Source organism: Neomonachus schauinslandi, chromosome 9 (genome assembly GCF_002201575.2).
Source record: "Neomonachus schauinslandi chromosome 9, ASM220157v2, whole genome shotgun sequence".
Lineage (NCBI taxonomy): Eukaryota > Metazoa > Chordata > Mammalia > Carnivora > Phocidae > Neomonachus > Neomonachus schauinslandi.
This window is the reverse complement of record NC_058411.1, coordinates 96,360,161-96,380,338: the sequence shown is the minus strand read 5'-3', so window position 1 is coordinate 96,380,338 and position 20,178 is coordinate 96,360,161. Positions and strand designations below refer to the sequence as shown.

Below are 20,178 nucleotides of genomic sequence, written 5' to 3'. Positions count from 1 at the left end.
AATCCAGATTGACCACGTTAATTAACTCTTTCCCACTGTGTAAGCGCTTTACTGACCCTTAGAACCATTGTCTTTCAAGGCAATCCACTATGACACTAATCAGATATATTATACATTGTTATGTTAACATGAGTATGCATGTTGAGAAAGCTATGTCTTTATAACTTGCTGGGTAATTTAGGAGTCATTTTTACTTTTTCCAAATTTCTGTAGTCCGGTTTCCTACAACACTGAATGATCTATGTATTTTCTTATTAGAAATATCAGGACCATTTGGATCTTGATTTAAAATATTACTTCGTACATTATATACAGCTTGATGGCCATTCTAACCTCTTTAATTTTGCTCCTTCACAAATTAATGTTTCCTAGATACCCTAGATGTATTTGCATTGAATAGGAATTCCTTACAGTTGACGTAAGTACAACTGTGATTTACGGTAATGTGTAAATTATTTAAATAAGAATCTTTAATGACATTAAATAAATCTCATGAGCTTAAATTAGCAGTTTTTATTAAGAAAGGCAGAAAGCCAAGTAAGCTACCTTTGACCTTTCTATTCATTTGTGATATACAATAGTATTCAGTGTTCATCTCAAAAAAACCTAAAACACTACTTTGGACAATAGGTTAAATAACCTGAACTAGTTTAATTAGTTAATAGTTAACCTAGGCCACAGGTTCAAATTAACTAAATATAAGTTAAAATACTTTATGTTAAGAAAAATAAAAATTCTAATATTCTTATATTAGTCTCCAATCTAAGTGCATGACACTCTTTTTTTTTTTTTGAGATTCTCATTTTTAATACAGAATCTAAACAAATACTTATGCACCTGAGAAAAGCATAAGCCAAGTACAAAGAATTACAGAATTATTCATTAAATACCATAGAACTTAACAGATGGTCCTATTTACAATATTAATAATTATCATTATTGAGCATGCTTCCAGCTAACTGCTTCATAGGAAATAAGAAATAAAAATTTTTAGAAGATCAGATGCCCCATTCCCTTCCTAAGACAGGATCTTAGTACCTTTATAATAGCTGACATTTTAGCCCTTCTAGCTTTCCCCAGCTGACCCCATACACTGAAGCATAGCTACAAATGCCCAAAGAAAGAAGACCCACTGGGGAAAATTGTACTCGGCTCAGCTTTGCATGCATCAGTGGGCTTCACAGTTGATAAATATACCCTACAGCCAGATTAACTGACACACTGAAGCAAAAAGGGAAATTTGAGATTTAGCCACTTCATCTTAAACCTCTTTTTAAGTAAGGGGTGGTTTGTTTTTACTTCAGCTTTCACATATACAAAAAAATCTGTCCCTAAGGACTCATCCACATTTCTAATGCTAATCATTTAAAAAATATTTCCAAAAAAATCTTAAATTTATAATGCACCAGTTATGATTTTAAAAGATCCATAATTACAGTCTTTGTTTTTCACAAATGACAGAATTTTTGACAACACAGAAGCATGTATGTTTTTATTTATTATTAGCTCTTTGCACCCATATTTTAAAGCAGGACTTTTTTAAAAGCTTAGGAAAATCTGACAAATTAGGTAGAAACTTTAAAAATGCAGGGGAAGTTATGAATTAGCCTACTGATATTTTTTCTCAACTCCATGTCTAAGAACCTTCCCCTTTTCTCTACCCAATTACCTCAAATGACTCCAAGCCAGAACTTCCACTAAGGAGTTGTTTGCCTAAAATACCTAACCCCAAGCACCACCAGAATAGCCTCACCTAGATTCTCAAACTCTTCTTGTGGAAGCAGCTTCCTGTGACTAGTGAAAATCTAAAAACTGCAAAAGAGTTTCCTAAGTAGGATTAGCATTTTAAGTGAGGGGAAGGAATTTTTCACATCTAATTGAGATTATAAATGGCAGTCAACCTGATCCTTAAGCCTCATTTCTCACTCAAGTAAAAGTGAGGATAGGCACAGACAAAATTTGTTGTTGCATCTCTGGGGGAGAAAAGGTGACAATGATCAGCCCCAGGTGAAGTTTAACCACTAAACAATTAACTTTGGGACCTTCCAGTATTTTTCTCTGACATGCTTATTACTCTCTTTCTCTCACCCCAGGCACCAAGTGTTCACATGCTGCCCTCTTGCCAATATTTTTCAATGTAAATACTCAATTCTGAAATGTAGATTACTTTGATTTTTAGATGCTTTCAAGTTGCTGATGTCCTCAAGAACATATATACAGCTTTTTGGCCTGTGATGTTCCCCACCCACTCTCTATTGCCCAAAGGTGCAACAGTGCTGTGCACACAAAGCAAAGGACAAATGTTGACAAAAAGACTCTTTTTCTCACCGTAAGAGACTATGGACTCTGAGAAACAAACTGAGGGTTCTAGAGGGGAGGAGGGTGGGGGGATGGGTTAGCCTGGTGATGCGTTATTAAAGAGGGCATGTTCTGCATGGAGCACTGGGTGTCATACGCAAACAATGAATCATGGAACACTACATCAAGAACTAAAAAAAAAAAAAAAAAAGATTCTTAGAGTGGTATGGTTTCCTAACACTAAAAGTTCAAGAGACATTCTTCCTTTAGAAATACATGGATTTTCAGTGTTTTAATAGGCTCCAAGGGTGACTATTTTGGTACAGATTTCCATTAGAAATGTTTCTAGAAAAATAATCTCTGCACACTCTGGCCCTTCTCTTCCTTCTGTCATCCCTAACCTACACACTTCTACATTTTTAAGATTTCCTTCAATTAATTTATTTATATATTCAGTGATCTATTTGTATATGTATTTTTAGTTAAACTTTTCTTTTGAGATGACTGTAGATTTATATGAAGCATGAAATACTGGAGAGAGTCTGTGTACCCTTTATATATTTCCCCATCTTGCCATATCACAACTAGGATATCAACATTGACTCAATCCACTTATCTTATTCGGATTTCCCCAGGTTTTTTTGTTGTTGTTGTTGTGTGCATGCACATGTGCATGTTTAGTTGTATACAGTTTTATCACAGGTGTAGCTTTACATATTCACCATCACAAATCATGATACAGAACAGTTCCATCAGCATGTAAGAATCTCTCATGTTTATCTTTTATAACCACATCTACCTGTCTCCTTAACCCCTGGTAACCAACTATCTGTTCTTGAATCTTTAATTTTACCATTTTAAGAGTAGTATACAGATGGAATCATACAGTATGTAATCTTTTGAAAGTGGCTTTTTTTGACTTAGCCTAATTCACTCAAGATCCATTTAAATTTTTGCATTGTTTAATAACTTACTCCTTTTTATCGTTGAATAATATTCCATGGTATGAGCATATCACAATTTATTTAACCGTTCACCCAGTGAAGGACATTTGGATTCTTTCCAGTTTTTGGCTATTACCAAACAAGGTGCTATTAACATTCATGTAAATTTTTATTTCTCTGGGATAAATGTTCAAGAGTACAATTGCTGAGTTGTATGGTAATTGCATATTTAATTTTATAACAAACTGACAAAATGTTTTCTATAACAGCTATACCATTTTACATTCCTAATTAAGTTTTCAGTTACTTCCTTAGATTAAATTCCTTACTGGTAGAGTTAAGTAGAGAAACAATATTTTTTTTAATGGGTATATAAATTCACCTTCATAAATGTGTTGGGACACTGTTTTCCTTTCCAAGTGTATCATGGTAAACTGGAAAGGTAAGAGCACATTGTATAAAGAAAACAGTATGGAAGTTCAGATGAGCTGCAATGTCCTAAAACTGTTCAGTGTAGCAAGCTGACCAAAGGAATCAGGGACAGATTATAAGAAAGATATAAACAAATAAAGAGAGTACACACAACATAAAAATTATGAATGGATATCTATATATATCCCTTCTGTATCTCTGGGGAAAACGTACATTATGAGCAGACACCTGCTACTATGCTAGTACCTGAAGATGTTTTCTAGTATCTTGGTAACACACCTAAAAAGATAGGGGCGCCTGGCTGGCTCAGTCAGAAGAGCGTGAGACTCTTGATCTCAGGGTCCTGGGTTCAAGCTCCATGCTGGATTATAGAGATTGCTAACAAAAAAAATAAAGTTTAAAAAATATTTTTAAGGGGCGCCTGGGTGGCTCAGTCGGTTGGGCATCTGCCTTCAGCTCAGGTCATGATCCCAGGGTCCTGGGATCGAGCCCCGCATCGGGCTCCCTTCTCAGCGGGGAGCCTGCTTCTCCCTCTCCCTCTGCCTACTTGTGCTCTCTCTCTGTGTCAAATAAATAAACAAAATCTTTAAAAAAATATTTTAAAAAAACCCAAACACAGTAGTTACATTTTTAAAAAGATACCTCATTGAAACCTTACTGTAAAATGAAATAAAACAAAAACCTATACTATGTTCCTATCTTGTCTAAACATACAGATGTGCATGTGTGCATGCACCTGCATACATAAACCAAGAGTAAAAATGTTCTCTGCACTGAATGTTGTCACTAAGTGACTGCACAGTTTCCTGTGACCCTTAGCCTATATGTAAGGAAAATAAAAAAAGATGAGAATTCTTTGGTGGAAGCATATTTCATTGTATGTAAATGTGACCAAAAAATTACAAAAATCATCATATAGCAAATACAGGACTACATTTTCTCTTAAATCTTTCAGACAGAAGAGAGCCTGGAAACTGAAAATGAATAGCATATCCAATCAGAAAACTTCTCAAACACAAACCATTAAGGCACTTTACATGAAAATTACATGAACTGTACAAAAATCCATAATTTACATTTACCTTACAAAAACTCTTTTCTAGAGATTCCCAGGTTGAGAGTACAGACTCTCACTAAAGCAACAATGTACTTTTCTGATGATTATGCCATTATCACACTATCCTCTCATCACAGATTCTTTCTATAGACTCTTCTCCACAGCTATTCTCTGCAGATTTCTCTCTCTAAAGAGCTGCCCCACTGCCATCTCCACTGGGTTACCTAAGTTTCATCTTTTCCTCTCCTAATGTGCTAGTTCAACTTACTACAGCTACAATTTTATATTGCTATTTTGAGGAGTTTTTAAAAAAATTCAGATTATACAAAACAAAGGGAACACCAAGATTTCAGATGAAGGAAATCTGACATTTGCCTAAAAAGTCAATTATCAGTATCATTATCTGAAGAGACAAAAACAAGAGAAAAACAACTAATCTAGTGAGTAACTTAGCATTCTGTACAGAGGCAATAAAACCCTAGAAATTTTAGAAATAATTCACCACTACCACAACCACCAATCACTTTGTCTGGATATTCAAAACACACACACACACACACACACACACACAACTCTGTTATGTTCCACAGAATTTCACACACACACATATGTATCATTTGTTACCTCTTCAAAAACTGACAGTGTTGCTACTGTTTAAGTATTCTTGTTACATTATCTAGAACAAGATTAGCACACTACAGCCTGTAGAGCAAATCCAGGCCACCAACTGTTCTTTTTATAGCCCATGAGGGAAGAATAGTTTTTTACATTTTTAAATGGTTATATAAGTATCTACATAATATCATTGATTTTGCCTCCTGGACTGCAAACCCTAAACTATTTACTATCTGGCTTTTTGCAAAAAGGTTTTGTTGACCCCTAATCTCAGGGATCAGTGTAGAAAAGTATGTAACAAATTAATATAATTTGACTATAAACTAATTAATTTAATTTGCAGTAAAGTGGCCTTGTGCTCTGCTCCCATTTAATTGTGACTCCCTAGAAATTTCGTACCATCTGAGGAGTCTGACAATCCTCCAGATATATTCTCAAAGTGAAAAACAAGTATGTAATATAAGGATGACTGTTACATATTTCACCATACCACGCATATGGCAATAGCCAAAAAAACATTTCTCAAGAAGAAAGAATTAAAATTCAGCCTGGTGTGTGTGTGTGTGTGTTTATGTGTGGCACACACACACACACACACATATATATATATCAGAAAGCCTTAAAATATAGGTAGAATGGCAAGTTCTACGGTTCATAAAAACCTAAAGTCCCAAATAACAAAAACAAAGCAAACACAACATGAATGCCACAGAAAACGTGAGCTATAAAAAGCAAAGGCTGGGGGCACCTGGGTGGGTCAGTCGGTTAAGCATCTGCCTTCGGCTCAGGTCATGCATGATCCCAGCGTCCTGGGATCTAGCCCCGCATTGGGCTCCCTGCTCAGCAGAGAGCCTGCTTCTCCCTCTACCTCCACCTGCCTGCCTGTCTGCCTATTTGTGATCTCTCTCTCTCTGTGTCAAATATATAAATAAAATCTTAAAAAGAAAACCAAAGGCTGAGGGCGCCTGGATGGCTCAGTTGGTTGGGTGTCGGACTCTTGATTTCGACTCAGGTCATGATCTCAAGGTTGTGAGATCGAGCTCCATGTGAGGGTCCCACGATGGTCCCGTGGCAAGTCTGCTTGTCCTTCTCCCCCTGCCTGCCCCTCTGTGCACTTGTGCTCTCTCTCAAATAAGTAAATAAATAAAATCTTTAAAATAAAAAGGCTGAATTTTGTAAGGAAAAAAGAAACATGGGAAGAAGATTATAAAAATGGTAGACTGACAAGCAACAATCTTTTGAGGGGCTTCACAGAAAACCTAAGGCTTATTAAATAACAGCAACTCAAGTACAAAACCTATATAACTGAAGGATCTGAATACCTTCAAACAATAATATTTCCACAATATAAACCAAAGCAATTAAGGATATGCTTTCAAATTTAAAAAAAATTCACTTTCATAGTGGCTAATTAAAACTTGCATAACCATTGTGACACTAACCAAGCTAGTACTAACTTTTCATTTTGAAAGGGTAGGTGGAGTACCAGTTGCACCTCCTCCTACTTCTAGCCTTTATGATAACCATATATTTCTCAACACACACTATCGAGAACCACCTCTAAGATCCATTCCAGTTCAACCATTCTGTGAGAATTTTAGTATTTAAGTTTTTAACAAAATACTCAAAAAACCGAAAGTAAATGATAAAGGCATCATTATAATACCACACAGAAGGCAAGATCTGATAATGCTGCTGTAGGACTTTCCCTAATTGAAAGAGTGCCCCAATGGGCGCCTGGGTGGATCAGTCGTTAAGCGTCTGCCTTTGGCTCGGGTCATGATCTCAGGGTCCTGGGATCGAGCTCCACGTCGGGCTCTCTGCTCAGTGCGGAGCCTACTTCTCCCTCTGCCATTCTGCCTACTTGTGTTCTCTCTCTCTCTGTCAAATAAATAAATAAAATCTTTAAAAGAAAAAAAAAGATTTGAAAGAGTGCCCCAAATTCTTAACTATGTGCCATAGTGTGGTTCTCACATTATACAAATCTAGGAAAACTGTAAAGTTTACAAAAGTTCCTCTTAAAAAATCATTCTTTTGTTCTCTAGTAACCAAGTTAGCCGCATCCCACTACGGGCATAGTTCACGTTCACTTGGCTAGAATTAGACACAAACAATGGGAAGATTCAAGGAAGAACCATTTATCAGATCTATGCCACTTACCTATGATAAAACTGTGCAGAGCAGAAAGGATTACTGTTGATCACAGAACATACACACATAAGTGATGATGAGCAAATGGACTGGGTTAAACAAATAAAAATAAAGGTCCTCTTTATAAGGGTCCCTAGAGTTACCAGTTTGCAATGCTGCAACCTCATGAAAATATTCACTAATAACCAGAAAACTTAAAAAAAATAATCCCAGTGAAATAGCCCTCAAAGACAGTGTGGCTATCTCAGGCCAGAGTCAGTGATGTTGTTGGTCAGTCTTTTGTTAAATATCCCATTATACAAAGCAAATACAAAAGAAACCATCAAAAGTTGAGTATCATCCAAGAGACACAAAATTACATGAAGTCCTTAAAAATTATGTGAAAGAACCATTTAATTAAACACAAAAGCCACTGACAGATTGGAACCTAAACTGAGTTAGAGTCAGTTGATAACTAAAGAGAAAATCAAGAAGGTTCAAATGTAAGGTAAAAGACATTTCTATATTACCAAACAATTTTCTGCAGAAAAAAAATACACCAAAAAACTCAGTAATTAATTCACTCTTTGTTCACTTAAGACCTTAAAGGGGATTATATAAATTACTGTTTGTTTTCTTAATATTAGTTTTAATTTTCAAAATAAAGCCCCAAACATTTTTTTCCTCTATCTTCTGAAATCTTGGCATCTCTTTTAAGTAATTCTTCTAAGTAATTCATTCCAGGATTAATTATGCTTAGATATAAGGGATCTGAATCTATAAGGAGTACCCTTGAAACGCTGGAACCCCTTTCAAAGTGAGGCATTAGTACTAGCTTGGTCCTTCCCAGACTGGGTAGGAAAAAATAAAACACAACAAAACACATTAGCTAATCTCTGTCTCATAGGAATGGTTTCAGAAAGAATGGCAATCAGGTCATTTTAACTATGGAAAAGAAGATGCTTTTCAGGTTGTGAAGGCAAAGTAGGGACAGGGAAAGAGATAATGTTGCCAGGTACAGAGTATTATTAAAAAAAATACATAATTTCACTGAAAAGAAAACATTCCAAACCACTAAGGAATAAGGTATTCTGTAATATGGTAGCCAGAAGGGACAATTTACAATTTGGGAAGATTGGAGTATGGGAAGGAAGTAGAGAGGAAGAGACAGTAGTAAACTCTGCACCTCCCCCTCCTTTCCCACTTCTCAAATTTCCTCTTGGCCCAATTTGCCTCTCCAGTTACCTTATTCTCTCAACAAATACTTTTACGGGGAAAGAAGGAGACCTGATGACACTGTTTGAACCCCTCGGATCTGCCATGCCTAAAATCAATCTACTTCTAGCTATCTGCAATATGTGACTCAATACCACTTTTTATCAAACACAGTTTAAGTTCATTTCTGTCATTTGTAAGAGAAAGAGTCCTAATAGACTGGATTATGCTACTCCACAATAAAACTTTTCCTCATCACTTCTAGTTGTATCTTATTTTAATCTCTTCTGAATTCCTGTAAGAACTTCTTTGTATCACTCACATTCTACCATGTGTAATAATTATTGAAATTACTTCTCCTACCACACTAAAACAGTAAAGTCTGTAAAGACACACTGAATCTTAAGTTTATATTCTGCCATATGGTATTTTCACACATTAAAGGGCAGAAAAAAGGCATGAATGGGTACATGAAGGAGAAGGAAGAAAGTTTTCAACAATTCAGAATGGTTAACGAGGGTCTAAGCAGTAGCACGAGAAAGAAAAAGATACAAGAGCTATAATGTGGAAAAAGGAGCAAATGGACAAATGGTTGCACATGAGAGGTAAAAAAGGAAAAGATGCAGTGCAGTTTCTTAGAAAGGAGCTAGGGCTAAATTAGAATCAGGAAGGTTGGGTCCATGTTTCCTAATTAACTACTGATTTCATTTTTTTTGGCTCTGGTTTCTTCAATGGTAACTAGGTCTCTTTCACTCAAGTTTCTCTCAGTGCCAACATTATGTGTTTGTAAGCAGCCAAAGATCAGAGAATGAAGATCAATGAATTTATAACCCATATCCTTTCTTGAAATGGGAGGCTAATAAAACACTGGAGAAAAAAAAATAAAACACTGGAGAAAGTATGAAGGCCTCATCTTATGAAATACTGTCAAACCAGATACTAAGCTACACTGTTTCCCCTAAGCACAATTATACTCATTTTCATTATCTCATCTAGTGAAGGAATGTCACGTACATCAAAGTTAGAAATCTTTTGAGGGCTGGTGTGCCGCTCTCCCAGCCTGTCCACTTCCAGAGCTGTCCCTGGGCCCGGTTCTGGGGCAAAAATGCCGGCCCTTCACATCGAAGATTTGCCAGAAAAGGAAAAGCTGAAGATGGAAGTTGAGCAACTTCGCAAAGAAGTGACGATGCAGACACAACAGGTGTCTAAATGTTCTGAAGAAATAAAGAACTACATTGAAGAACGTTCTGGAAAGGATCCTCTGGTGAGAGGAATTCCAGAAGACAAGAATCCTTTTAAAGAGAAAGGCAGCTGTGTTATTTCATAAAATAACTCTGGAGAGAAATTTGATCCTCAGTAGAAGAACTAGTTCATTTTGGTTTTCTGAAATAAAACCGAAATTCCTTTCAAAGAAGGAAAACAAAATTTAAGGACTTTCTTAAACACTTATATTGATATGGTTATGTATAAAAGCTGTGTGCTTCTCATCTTCGCTCACTACACCCCCTTGTTAAGAGGGCAGAGAGTATCAAATGTACCGTTATGGAAATAAGGACATTACTTGTGCATGACTCACTTCTTTCAGTATATTGCTTGATGCCTTAAATAAAGTTTTATCTCTGGAAAAAAAATCTTTTGAGGGCAGAGTTCTATTGTGCTTTGATACTCTGAAAATGGTGATTCTACATTTTTTGTGACTCTAGGAGAATTCTGGATTAATCAGAAATTATACTGCAGGCAGGATGAAGTATACAAAACAGTTTTCTTTGAAACTGGTTGTTTGAAAGAGCAAATTATTTATAGGAAAAAAGTGTACTTGGGTTTAAATTCCCAGACAAGCCCACAAAAACCTATTTAATCTATAATGAAATGAAAATAAAGCATAGTAGCTGCTACTGGAGGGGGCCCCTTAAACTCTGAGGTAAAGGGCAGGGCTGAGCAAAGAGACATCAAAGGAAGGACAGCTGGTTTGTTTATAACACTTTTTAGAAAAGATTTTATTTATTTATTTGACAGAGAGAGACAGAGCAAGAGAGGGAACACAAGCAGGGGGGGTGGGAGAGGGAGAAGCAGACTTCCCACTGAGCACGGAGCCCGATATGGGGCTTGATCCCAGGACCCCGGGATCATGACCTGAGCCAAAGGCAGACACTTAATGACTGAGCCACCCAGGCGCCCCTATAGTTTAAATACTTTTACAAGATTTAATAATGTACTTGAACCGAACCCAAGCTGCAGTAATAGCTAAGATGTCTAAAATAAGTTACAAAAATATATACAGCAATATCATTAACATTGTTGCTATTTTATATTTCAGAGAACTTTCATGTATTATCTTTTATTTTTCCCTTAAAAACAACCAAAAGCATTTCCTAGTGTGTGCTTCATGGAAAAGTAGTTCCTCAAAGGCTAATGATTCTTTTTACAAAAAGGCTTCTGTGTGTCATACGAATCTGGGATGTGATGAGCTGAAGAAAGTTAAATAAGCTTTTCCTCCCCTTTTTTCCAAAGCCTTTAATATCCCAAAGTACAATCTGAATATCTACGAAGGGGCACATGATATACAATGTGTCCCCAAGTTATGTCACTATGGAACCATTTTTGCATTGTCCTTTCTCAAGACCAGGATCTCCATCATTAGAGTTAAAGAAAATGATGAGCTAGTAAAAACCTGGGAGCATTACAGAGGAAGAACAAATACTTTATATGCCTAATGGAATGGAAAGACTATTTGGGAGTCAGGAAACATGGATTCTATATTCAATTTTGCCATTTATTGGCTCTGTGACCTCAGGAAAAAACCACCTAATTTTCCTGTGCCTTAGTTTTATCATTTGCAAACTAGCATTTATAATTCTAGTTGCAGTCTTTTTCAGGATTGGATAAAAGATATTAGATACATGAGATTACAGAATTATAAAATTCTAGACCTGCAGAAGACCCAGCAGTACCCTATCAAAAAGGTAATTTTAAGGATCTAGAATAAAGCCCACATCTCCTAACTCTTAGCCCTGCATTTTTTCCTATACCATCACATGTTGCTCTATTCTTTAAAGGATAAAACATCTCCAGAGGCAGAGTAAGTTTCAGAAAAGAACACAAGGTATATTTTCATCTTAAAATTCCCATTGACTATATATATATACATTTAGCCTAAAATAAGTAAAGCTTTGATAAACATGGAGAGGTAGAAAGATAAAAGGAGTTCATTCCACATTCACTTGGGAATTGAAGGTAGGCAATTCTATGAAATAATTCATTTCTATATCTAATTAATAAATTGGCCCTGGGGCGCCTGGGTGGCTCAGCTGGTTAAGCGACTGCCTTCGGCTCAGGTCATGATTCTGGAGTCCCGGGATCGAGTCCCGCATCGGGCTCCCTGCTCGGCAGGGAGTCTGCTTCTCTCTCTGACCCTCCTCCCTCTCATGCTCTCTGTCTCTCATTCTCTCTCAAATAAATAAATAAATAAATCTTAAAAAAAATAATAATAAAATAAAATAAATTGGCCCTACCTTCAACAAAAACGTATCTAATCAACAGGTAAAGGAAAGCAAATCTTACTGAAATTAATGAGAGAACCAAGGGTAGAGAAATGGACTAAAGCTGGAAGAGACTAGAAATAGGTAAGACTATTTGGGGATACTACTGCAATTCATTGCTATTGTCAAAGCTCTGCAGCTTTCCTATAATAGAGTATAGAACTGTTTGATGCTAATTACTTAGTGATGTGCCAAAAGGATGTATTTATTTCACTTGAAACATAAGAAAAGACCTTTTTTCCATACTGACAAATCAATGGGATAATTCTGGAATTCATTAAAAAGAAACACTAACTGATCCAACAATAACAGCTTAACTTCCTGTGTAAAACACTTCAAAATACCTAAATGAATATAGAAATGCACGTTTCTGTGGCAAATTGTTCATTATTGCATCATTATCAACCCTTGTTAGACAAAATTTCTCATTTTTGCAATGTGCAAAATCTTTAAAGTGTTTGAGAGCTCCATCATGAAAGACAGAGCACTTTATAATCCACTATTTCTTCAGGCAAATGTGCTTATGGTTGAACGTAATATGAAAAATAACAACATCTCCTAGCATATGATTTTACCCCCCACAATGGTATTTTTATATGTTGACAGCAATGATGAAATATGTTACTGCTTTCTTACTAGCTTTAACTGTTTCTGAGCATTCATCATTCATGGCATCACTCTGAAGTGTTACCTGTTCGGATGATTAGGTATCTACACGGTTCCAAATGCTTCTAATACTGCTATGTACATCTCAGTCATGCTTTAACAACATAGGTTTTTAGCCTGAAATTTGCTTAAATAATCAAATGGCTAGAAAAGTAATCTATCCACTGTAACTCTACCAAGTGCTATAAACCCACATATTTGGATATCTAACAGTTCATTTCCCTCAGCTCACATCAAGTGGGATTGCCTGTTACTGTACGGAACTACTCTACAATTTAGGAGATATTCATTTCCAAAAGCAAGCTATTGTCATGTAGATTGCTTACATGAAACCATTAGGTACCTTATTTGATCATTTTTATTGAAAATAAAGGAAAAAATATAGTAAATTAGGTATTGCCAATGACCAGTGAAATCCTTTTGAACATATCTGCCTAATCTTTTCAGGTTTCTTTTCCCCTTCCTTATAAAAAAAATTTAACATTTTTAAGATTTGATAGTTAAGACTTAAAATGAAAATGTATAGTTGCACCTGATTAACTGTACAGTGTAGTTCAGATGAATACAGAATTTTTTTCACTTATATTGTGAAGAGATCTATTTATAAATTTGAGTTTTTATAATATTTCAAGACTTATTTTAGATGCTGATTTAATAAACAGGGTTATGTATGACTATTAAAAGTATTCTAATAATTATCTGTAAACTGAAGAAACCAACAAGCACATGCTCATAATTGCTCCAACTAAGAAAATGTTACCTCAAACTGAATAACAGAAATATTTTTAGTCAACAGATGCTCAGCGCAAGTGACTGACATGCATACTTCTTAGAATTCATTTAAAGATTTTTTATTTATTATTTATTTATTTGACAGAGAGACAGCAAGAGAGGGAACGCAAGCAGGGAGAGTGGGAGAGAGAGAAGCAGGCTTCCTGCCAAGCAGGGAGCCCAATGCGGGGCTCGATCCCAGGACCCTGGGGATCAAGACCTGAGCCAAAGGCAGACACTTAATGACTGAGCCACCCAGGCACCCTCTTAGAATTCATTTAATTCCCACACTTATCCCCACAATTTTAACAGTCACCTTGGCTCAAAGCTATGCTAATGATGCAATTCTACTGGGCTTAAGAATCGTTATCTGTGAGCTAACAATAAATGTAAACACATAAATATAAAAAAAGGGCAATTTCTGATTTTTTGCGTCTAAGAAGTATAGCCTCAATTAAGAAAGCTTAGTTCAATGTGAAATTACAAAAACACTGACTAGAGCTTCCTCTACCCTATTTACAATAAATTAAATGCTACTTGGGGAAAAGATATACTATAGAAAGAAATGTGGAGTGTCACATCTATTTTACTTTGATAGTAAGCTCAACAGAAAATTAAAAAGATAAATTAGAAAGTTTTCCCTGCCTAAGTGCAAGGATAATTATTTTGTTCTCAATTTAATTCTGATTTTTACCTGGAATGATATGATTTTCATTTGCATTTATGTTAAAACAAATTGTCATTTTAAACACAAGTTTTATTGCTCATTAGATTTTTTACTCTTATGTCATACTCAATGATTCTGGCTTTAAAGTGGTAACTGCTTTAGGCAAAATCCACACTAGAATATCAGACAGTCTCCTCAACACTTTACAGAGGATAAGGGAATTAAACAAAGACTGTGCAAAGCAAAACCATTTATAAAGAAATTGCAGACCACCAGGATTTTGGATTTGGGTAATCCACTTAGATTAGCATGGCTGTGTCTTAAAAGGACAATTCCAAGATCACAATATAGGTCACGTCCTTAAGAAACAGAGTAAGTAATGAAATCAATGTCAATTACACAAACTTCCATATTTACATGACGCCACTGACAACAAGTAAAACAGATTAAACAAAGCTTTCCAATGTGCTCAGGCCCAGCACAAGCAAGAAGGAAAAATAATGTTATAAAACACAGGTTCTTTTTAATCAGGTGCTGCAAAAAGGTAAAATTACTGATAAAAAAAAAAAAGAATAGCATCCAAACTAGGAAAAAAAGCTTGGGTTTATCACTTCAGATTGAACAGCTATAAACTTTCACATGAGAAAGAAAGAGGGGAGGAATGGTAAGTGTTTTGCAGGGAGAAGGGGGAAATAAAAAGAAAAGCTAACCTAAAGGTTTTGCCAAAATACAATAATCAGATTTAGGTGGTAGGTAATATCCTTCAAAGTACAACTTTATTAATGCAGAACACAACTTCAAAATCCCCAATAGGAACCCAAGTGCTTAAAACAAATGCTGCCAACATCTAAATGTACTATTACGTTTTAATCAAATAGTGCCAAAAGAAATATTGTCCAACGTAAGTAAAAATCTGCTTAATATCACTGCTTTGTCATATTTTTAATTGCCGCATATATATTTGATTATTAAAAATAGTAAATTACAAATGTCTCAAAATGCTTCTTTGCCCAGAAAGCAGAAAACATAAAATGCCTGATGTCACAAAGACACTGCCAAATTTAAAAACATTGCTGCTTCCTGTTTTTGATACCAGTGATATTTCTGAATGCTTGCTCCTCAAACTGAGCTGAACAAGGAAAGCCTGGATGCCCCTAGAAACACAGGAACTTTCTTCTAGATACTTACGTGTATTTCTTGGACAAAGGGCTAAAAAATGTCTCTGACCAAAGAGGCTTTGTAAAGACTACTTGCAGAGAATTACCAACTTACCCATCAGATTTGAGTTCATGAAAGGTGTTGGGGACAAGCCTTCGTGGGCCCCTAATCGACTGTCATTCAAGTGATCACTGTAATGAGGGCTGTCTGTAAAACCCTAGAGGGAAGAAAAAAAAAAAAGACCAGAGTATTAAAGAGATTATTTGGCAGTCCTGCTAATTGAGCATAATGACACTCATCTAATTAATATACAGACTTACAAATGGTCATTCCTAACCAAGTTCCTTGTTCATTACTTGAAAAACTAAACAGAAGAGCTCCTTTTAAGGTTTTAAAGTAGTTTCTTAATGATCTTAAAGAAAGTTAGCCCTATGAACTTGTTACACCCCAAAACAAAGTTTTACAGATCATTATGTTAAAAAGGATAAACTAAGAAAATATACTTTTAAGTTGTAATAAATAAGGAAAATGTTTATCTCTACCCTCCTTCCTCTGTCTCCAAACCCTACTCATTAAGAGTTAGGTAATTACAATTTAAAATACTAAAAATAATCCACAATCAATATACTAGAAATGAATCTTTTCCTAAATGGCAAACATATATTTAACAAAAAAGATCTGTTTATACTCTCTTTAATACTAGTATAACAAGACAGACTCCTAGAGAAACTGAACCATGTAAAAAGGAAAACATTTATTAAAAATCGCTGATTTAAATTCTTGAGTCTTAAAATGAAATTGCACACACCATGAACACAATAAAGCTAATGTTATTATTTCACAATAGTTGTTATTAAAATTCTCTTTACAACTTAAAACATATATTTTTTTTAAAACAAAGGAGAAAAAAGATACTAAAGTTTACAAATAAATGTTACAAAAAGCTCTGTGGATTAAAAACTATTATAGTTCTCAGACTCTTAACACATACTTAGTCCAGAATCATATTGTTTTTAAACAAGGCTTTGAATCCTGGTTAGTTAAACCTCAGGTGATACCTACACTTCTGCTAACTTAAAATGATTTTAGTAAAGATGAAAAAAACTTCCTAGAGGCTCAAACAGGGAAGCAAACTGCCCTGGCTCACAGAAACCAGAAATCACCTAGAATCCCCTGGGACTATAAAATCATCAATCACTGAAGATTTATTATTACCCAGACCGCAGGCTAACATTCAAGAAGACATTAATGGGGCTGAAACAGGCCTCACTATCTTTGCAGGCATGCTGTCAGTTCAACCACAGGGCTAGGAACTGAGGGGCTAAATAACTGTCAAATCATTACAATTGCTTATGGATGCATGTCACAACTCCTTCTGCTGTTCTGCTTTAAAACTAATCTTCTGGGAGTGCTAACTCCCAAATGAATCTTTGTTTCATTTTTATCTACTTTAGAATTACTGATACACATGTGATAGGCATTCAAGAAGAATCTTGGTGACATTTACAACTTGGTTATGACCACAAGGGTGTCCTCTGGTAACCACAACCAAAGTCTCGTTGCTCACAGCCACATGTAGCAGAAGCTGTGTACAAAACAGAATTGCTCCTAGCTAAGGTCACTTCTTGGAGTTTACTTTTGTTATTTAAAACTTAACACTCTTGAGGTGCTAAGTGACATATCACTATCTCACAGACATCTGGGTATTTTTCTGCCACTTCTTCCCACTGCCACTTTTAGGTATATAAGTCCAAACAAGGCACTGAAACCTACAAAACACTCACTGAAATACTGTTTAACATCATTACACGATGATATTACTCCAGAAAAACGCCAACAGAAATGTGTTTGTAGGTGAGCCACATTGTTCACACTTCATTTAAATGCAAAAGAATAACAAAAGAACTCTTCATTCTTGAAGTACCAAAAAAGAATTTTTTCTTTCCTGATCATAAAAATAAAAACATTCAAGTTTTTTAAAACTATCTCCTAAAGCAGAAGTATACAAATAGATCTAAATTTTAGGGTATCACCAAATGATTATATACACACAGTATATGAACTTCACAGATTACATGTAATACAGCTTAACACAGAGCATATTCATCTCTAAGCCCCCATTAATATGCACTCAGAGAACACAGAAATTATTTTACTATCAACCATACAAAAATAATAAGTACTGTCCTTTATCTACGCACATCCACATACTGCAGGACATAGTACAGAATTTACTATAAGATTATTTCCCAGTCTACTCAGAAAGTCTGGGATTGTCATACTGCACTACAGAGTAGTCTATAAACTTTTTTCATCACGTACAAGGAAGATTTGAATGTGGGCCATTAATGCCTATCTATTTAGTCATAAATTGTTTATGTATGTATATATATACACACAATTAACCAACATATAAAATTTCAGTAAGGCTTAATTTTTGCTCATGTAAGACTAAAAATTTAATAGAAATTTGATTTTTCCCTACACCTCAAAGGATTTTTTTTTAAAAGATTTTATTTATTTATTTGAGAGAGAGAGAATGGATCGGGGAAGGGGCAGAGGGAGAAGCAGACTCCCTGCTGAGCAGAGAGCAAGACTTGGGGCTCAATCCCAGGACCCCGGGATTATGACCTGAGCTGAAGGCAGATGCTTAACCGATTGAGCCACCCAGGTGCCCCTCAAAGTTCATCTTAATGCATACAATTTTCTTGAAGAGTCACAGCCCAAGAGGCAAAAAAGAGACAGTTCTTCATCCACAGATGCAAACTGATGCTAGAGGACAGAACAAAGAAAATGGGCTTATAAATGACTATCATAGTTTTGGATCTAAAATACACCAAAAACTTGGGCGCCTGGGTGGCTCAGTTAGTTAGGCGACTGCCTTCGGCTCAGGTCATGATCCTGGAGTCCCGGGATCGAGTCCCGCATCGGGCTCCCTGCTCGGCAGGGAGTCTGCTTTGCCCTCTGACCCTACCCCCTCTCATGTGTTCTCTCTCATTCTCTCTCTCTCAAATAAATAAAATAAAATAAAAATCTTTAAAATACACCAAAAACTCACTTGAAAGATGAACTGGCTACTGTTTCGAGATTATTCTTGTCATTGCTTCTGCATGGTAGTAGTGATATTCATCAGAATAGAACTTTTTGTGAACCATGATGAAAAGTTACAAACTAATTTATAAATATTTAAATAAGATCACTATAGGTCACATGTTTAAGATCAGTTTTAGAAAAGTACACAGTTCTCTGTCAGCATGGTAATGTTCTAGGTATCACCCAACTAGCTTGGTGGTACCTAGAACAGTGCTTTGCAAACTTCAATATTCATATCAACTGACTAGAGATCATGTTACAATACAGATTAAGAAGCATACGGTCTAGAGTGGGGCCTGAGATTCTGCATTTCTAACACAAAGGTGATGTGATGCTACTGGTCCACAGACCACACTTCCAGTAGCAAAAACCAAGACAATCTGGAAATAAAGATCTCTTTCACATATAGAGAGGAAAAATTCAAGGCTAGGAAGGTGACAGCCAGGTACCATCACTCCCTCAAATCAGAACCACATTAAAACACCAGAAGTTTCCAGGTAAGAATAATTAGGGAGAAATCCCACAGTTAACCAAAAAATCTGAAGCAATTAGAATAACAAAGTATTTTTATGTATGTAGGTGTATATTCCTCCATATAGTTTTAAGTAGACAAGAGATGTCAAACAGAGCTTTAATGAAAGAAGTTAGTTGACCTGGCGTTTAAAGAGGAGACTCCCTGAGTACCACATAGAGTTAGGCAAGGAGGATGGATGCTCATAAGTAGAAATGGCAAAAGAGAAGAATGCCATAACATAATACAGTACAATATGGAAGTAGGGAAGATACAGAACAGCAGGGAAGATAGTGGAATCATACAGGGGCCAGTGAGAATATTAAAGAGTGGAGAAAATAAGGGGAAGGTGATTGGCCTGAGGGAGAAGTTAGAGTAAAAAGAAAGGAACAAAAACAAAGCAAGCAATTGTTAAGATGGAGCCCAAGGAGATCAGTCAATGGTACTGATAAATGAATGCTATATTCAATTTTGGAATGAAAAGAATAAACCAGTAAGATCATTAAATGCAGAACGATCATGGTACATATTTTAAACTGACTGAGCATTACTATGGTTAACCTGATCCCCTGCAGCTCCTAATTTGGATCTTGAATTCTGTAAAATGGATTTACTATGAAAATAACCATTAATAAAACTGAGACTTTTGTACATGAGAGATGATAAACACTACATTATGAAGGATATGCAATATTACCAGAATCATCTATCATTATAGCTTTTTAGTCATGATATTTTTAGTCAAAAATATTTCCAAATGTACCCTAAAAAATTACTGTCCCTGTTTTATGATAAAAATGGATAGGGCACCTGGCTGGCTCAGTTGGTTAAGCGTCCAACTCTTGATTTCAGCTCAGGTCATGATCTCATGGTCATGGGATTGAGCCCTGCCTTGGGCTCCATGCTCAGTGGGGAGTCTGCTTGAGATTCTCTCTCTCCTCTCCCTCTGTCCCCCCCCCCCGTGCTCACTCTCTCTCTCTCAAAAATGATAAATCTTTAAAAAATTGAAAGCACTCAAAATATCAATAACTGACAAAATCAGTTGATATACAGATTACAAAAACTGTTCAACTTCATACTTA

The 20,178-nt window shown here is 35.8% G+C and overlaps 2 protein-coding genes across 4 annotated transcripts in view; one reads left to right on the top strand and one right to left on the bottom strand.

Moving 5' to 3' along the window:
• Nucleotides 1–20,178, bottom strand: part of TCF12 (transcription factor 12) — a 377,690-nt gene that overhangs the window by 170,873 nt on the left and 186,639 nt on the right. For all 3 annotated transcript variants that reach the window (XM_021693892.1, XM_021693887.2, XM_021693891.2), the window contains one exon: nucleotides 15,607–15,709. In XM_021693892.1, the coding sequence (XP_021549567.1) occupies nucleotides 15,607–15,709 (103 nt within the window). The remainder of the gene's footprint in view (nucleotides 1–15,606; nucleotides 15,710–20,178) is intronic.
• LOC110583870 (guanine nucleotide-binding protein G(I)/G(S)/G(O) subunit gamma-11-like) lies at nucleotides 9,797–10,018 on the top strand. Its single transcript, XM_044917868.1, has one exon. It carries the CDS (start codon nucleotides 9,797–9,799, stop codon nucleotides 10,016–10,018), a length of 222 nt encoding a protein of 73 aa, XP_044773803.1.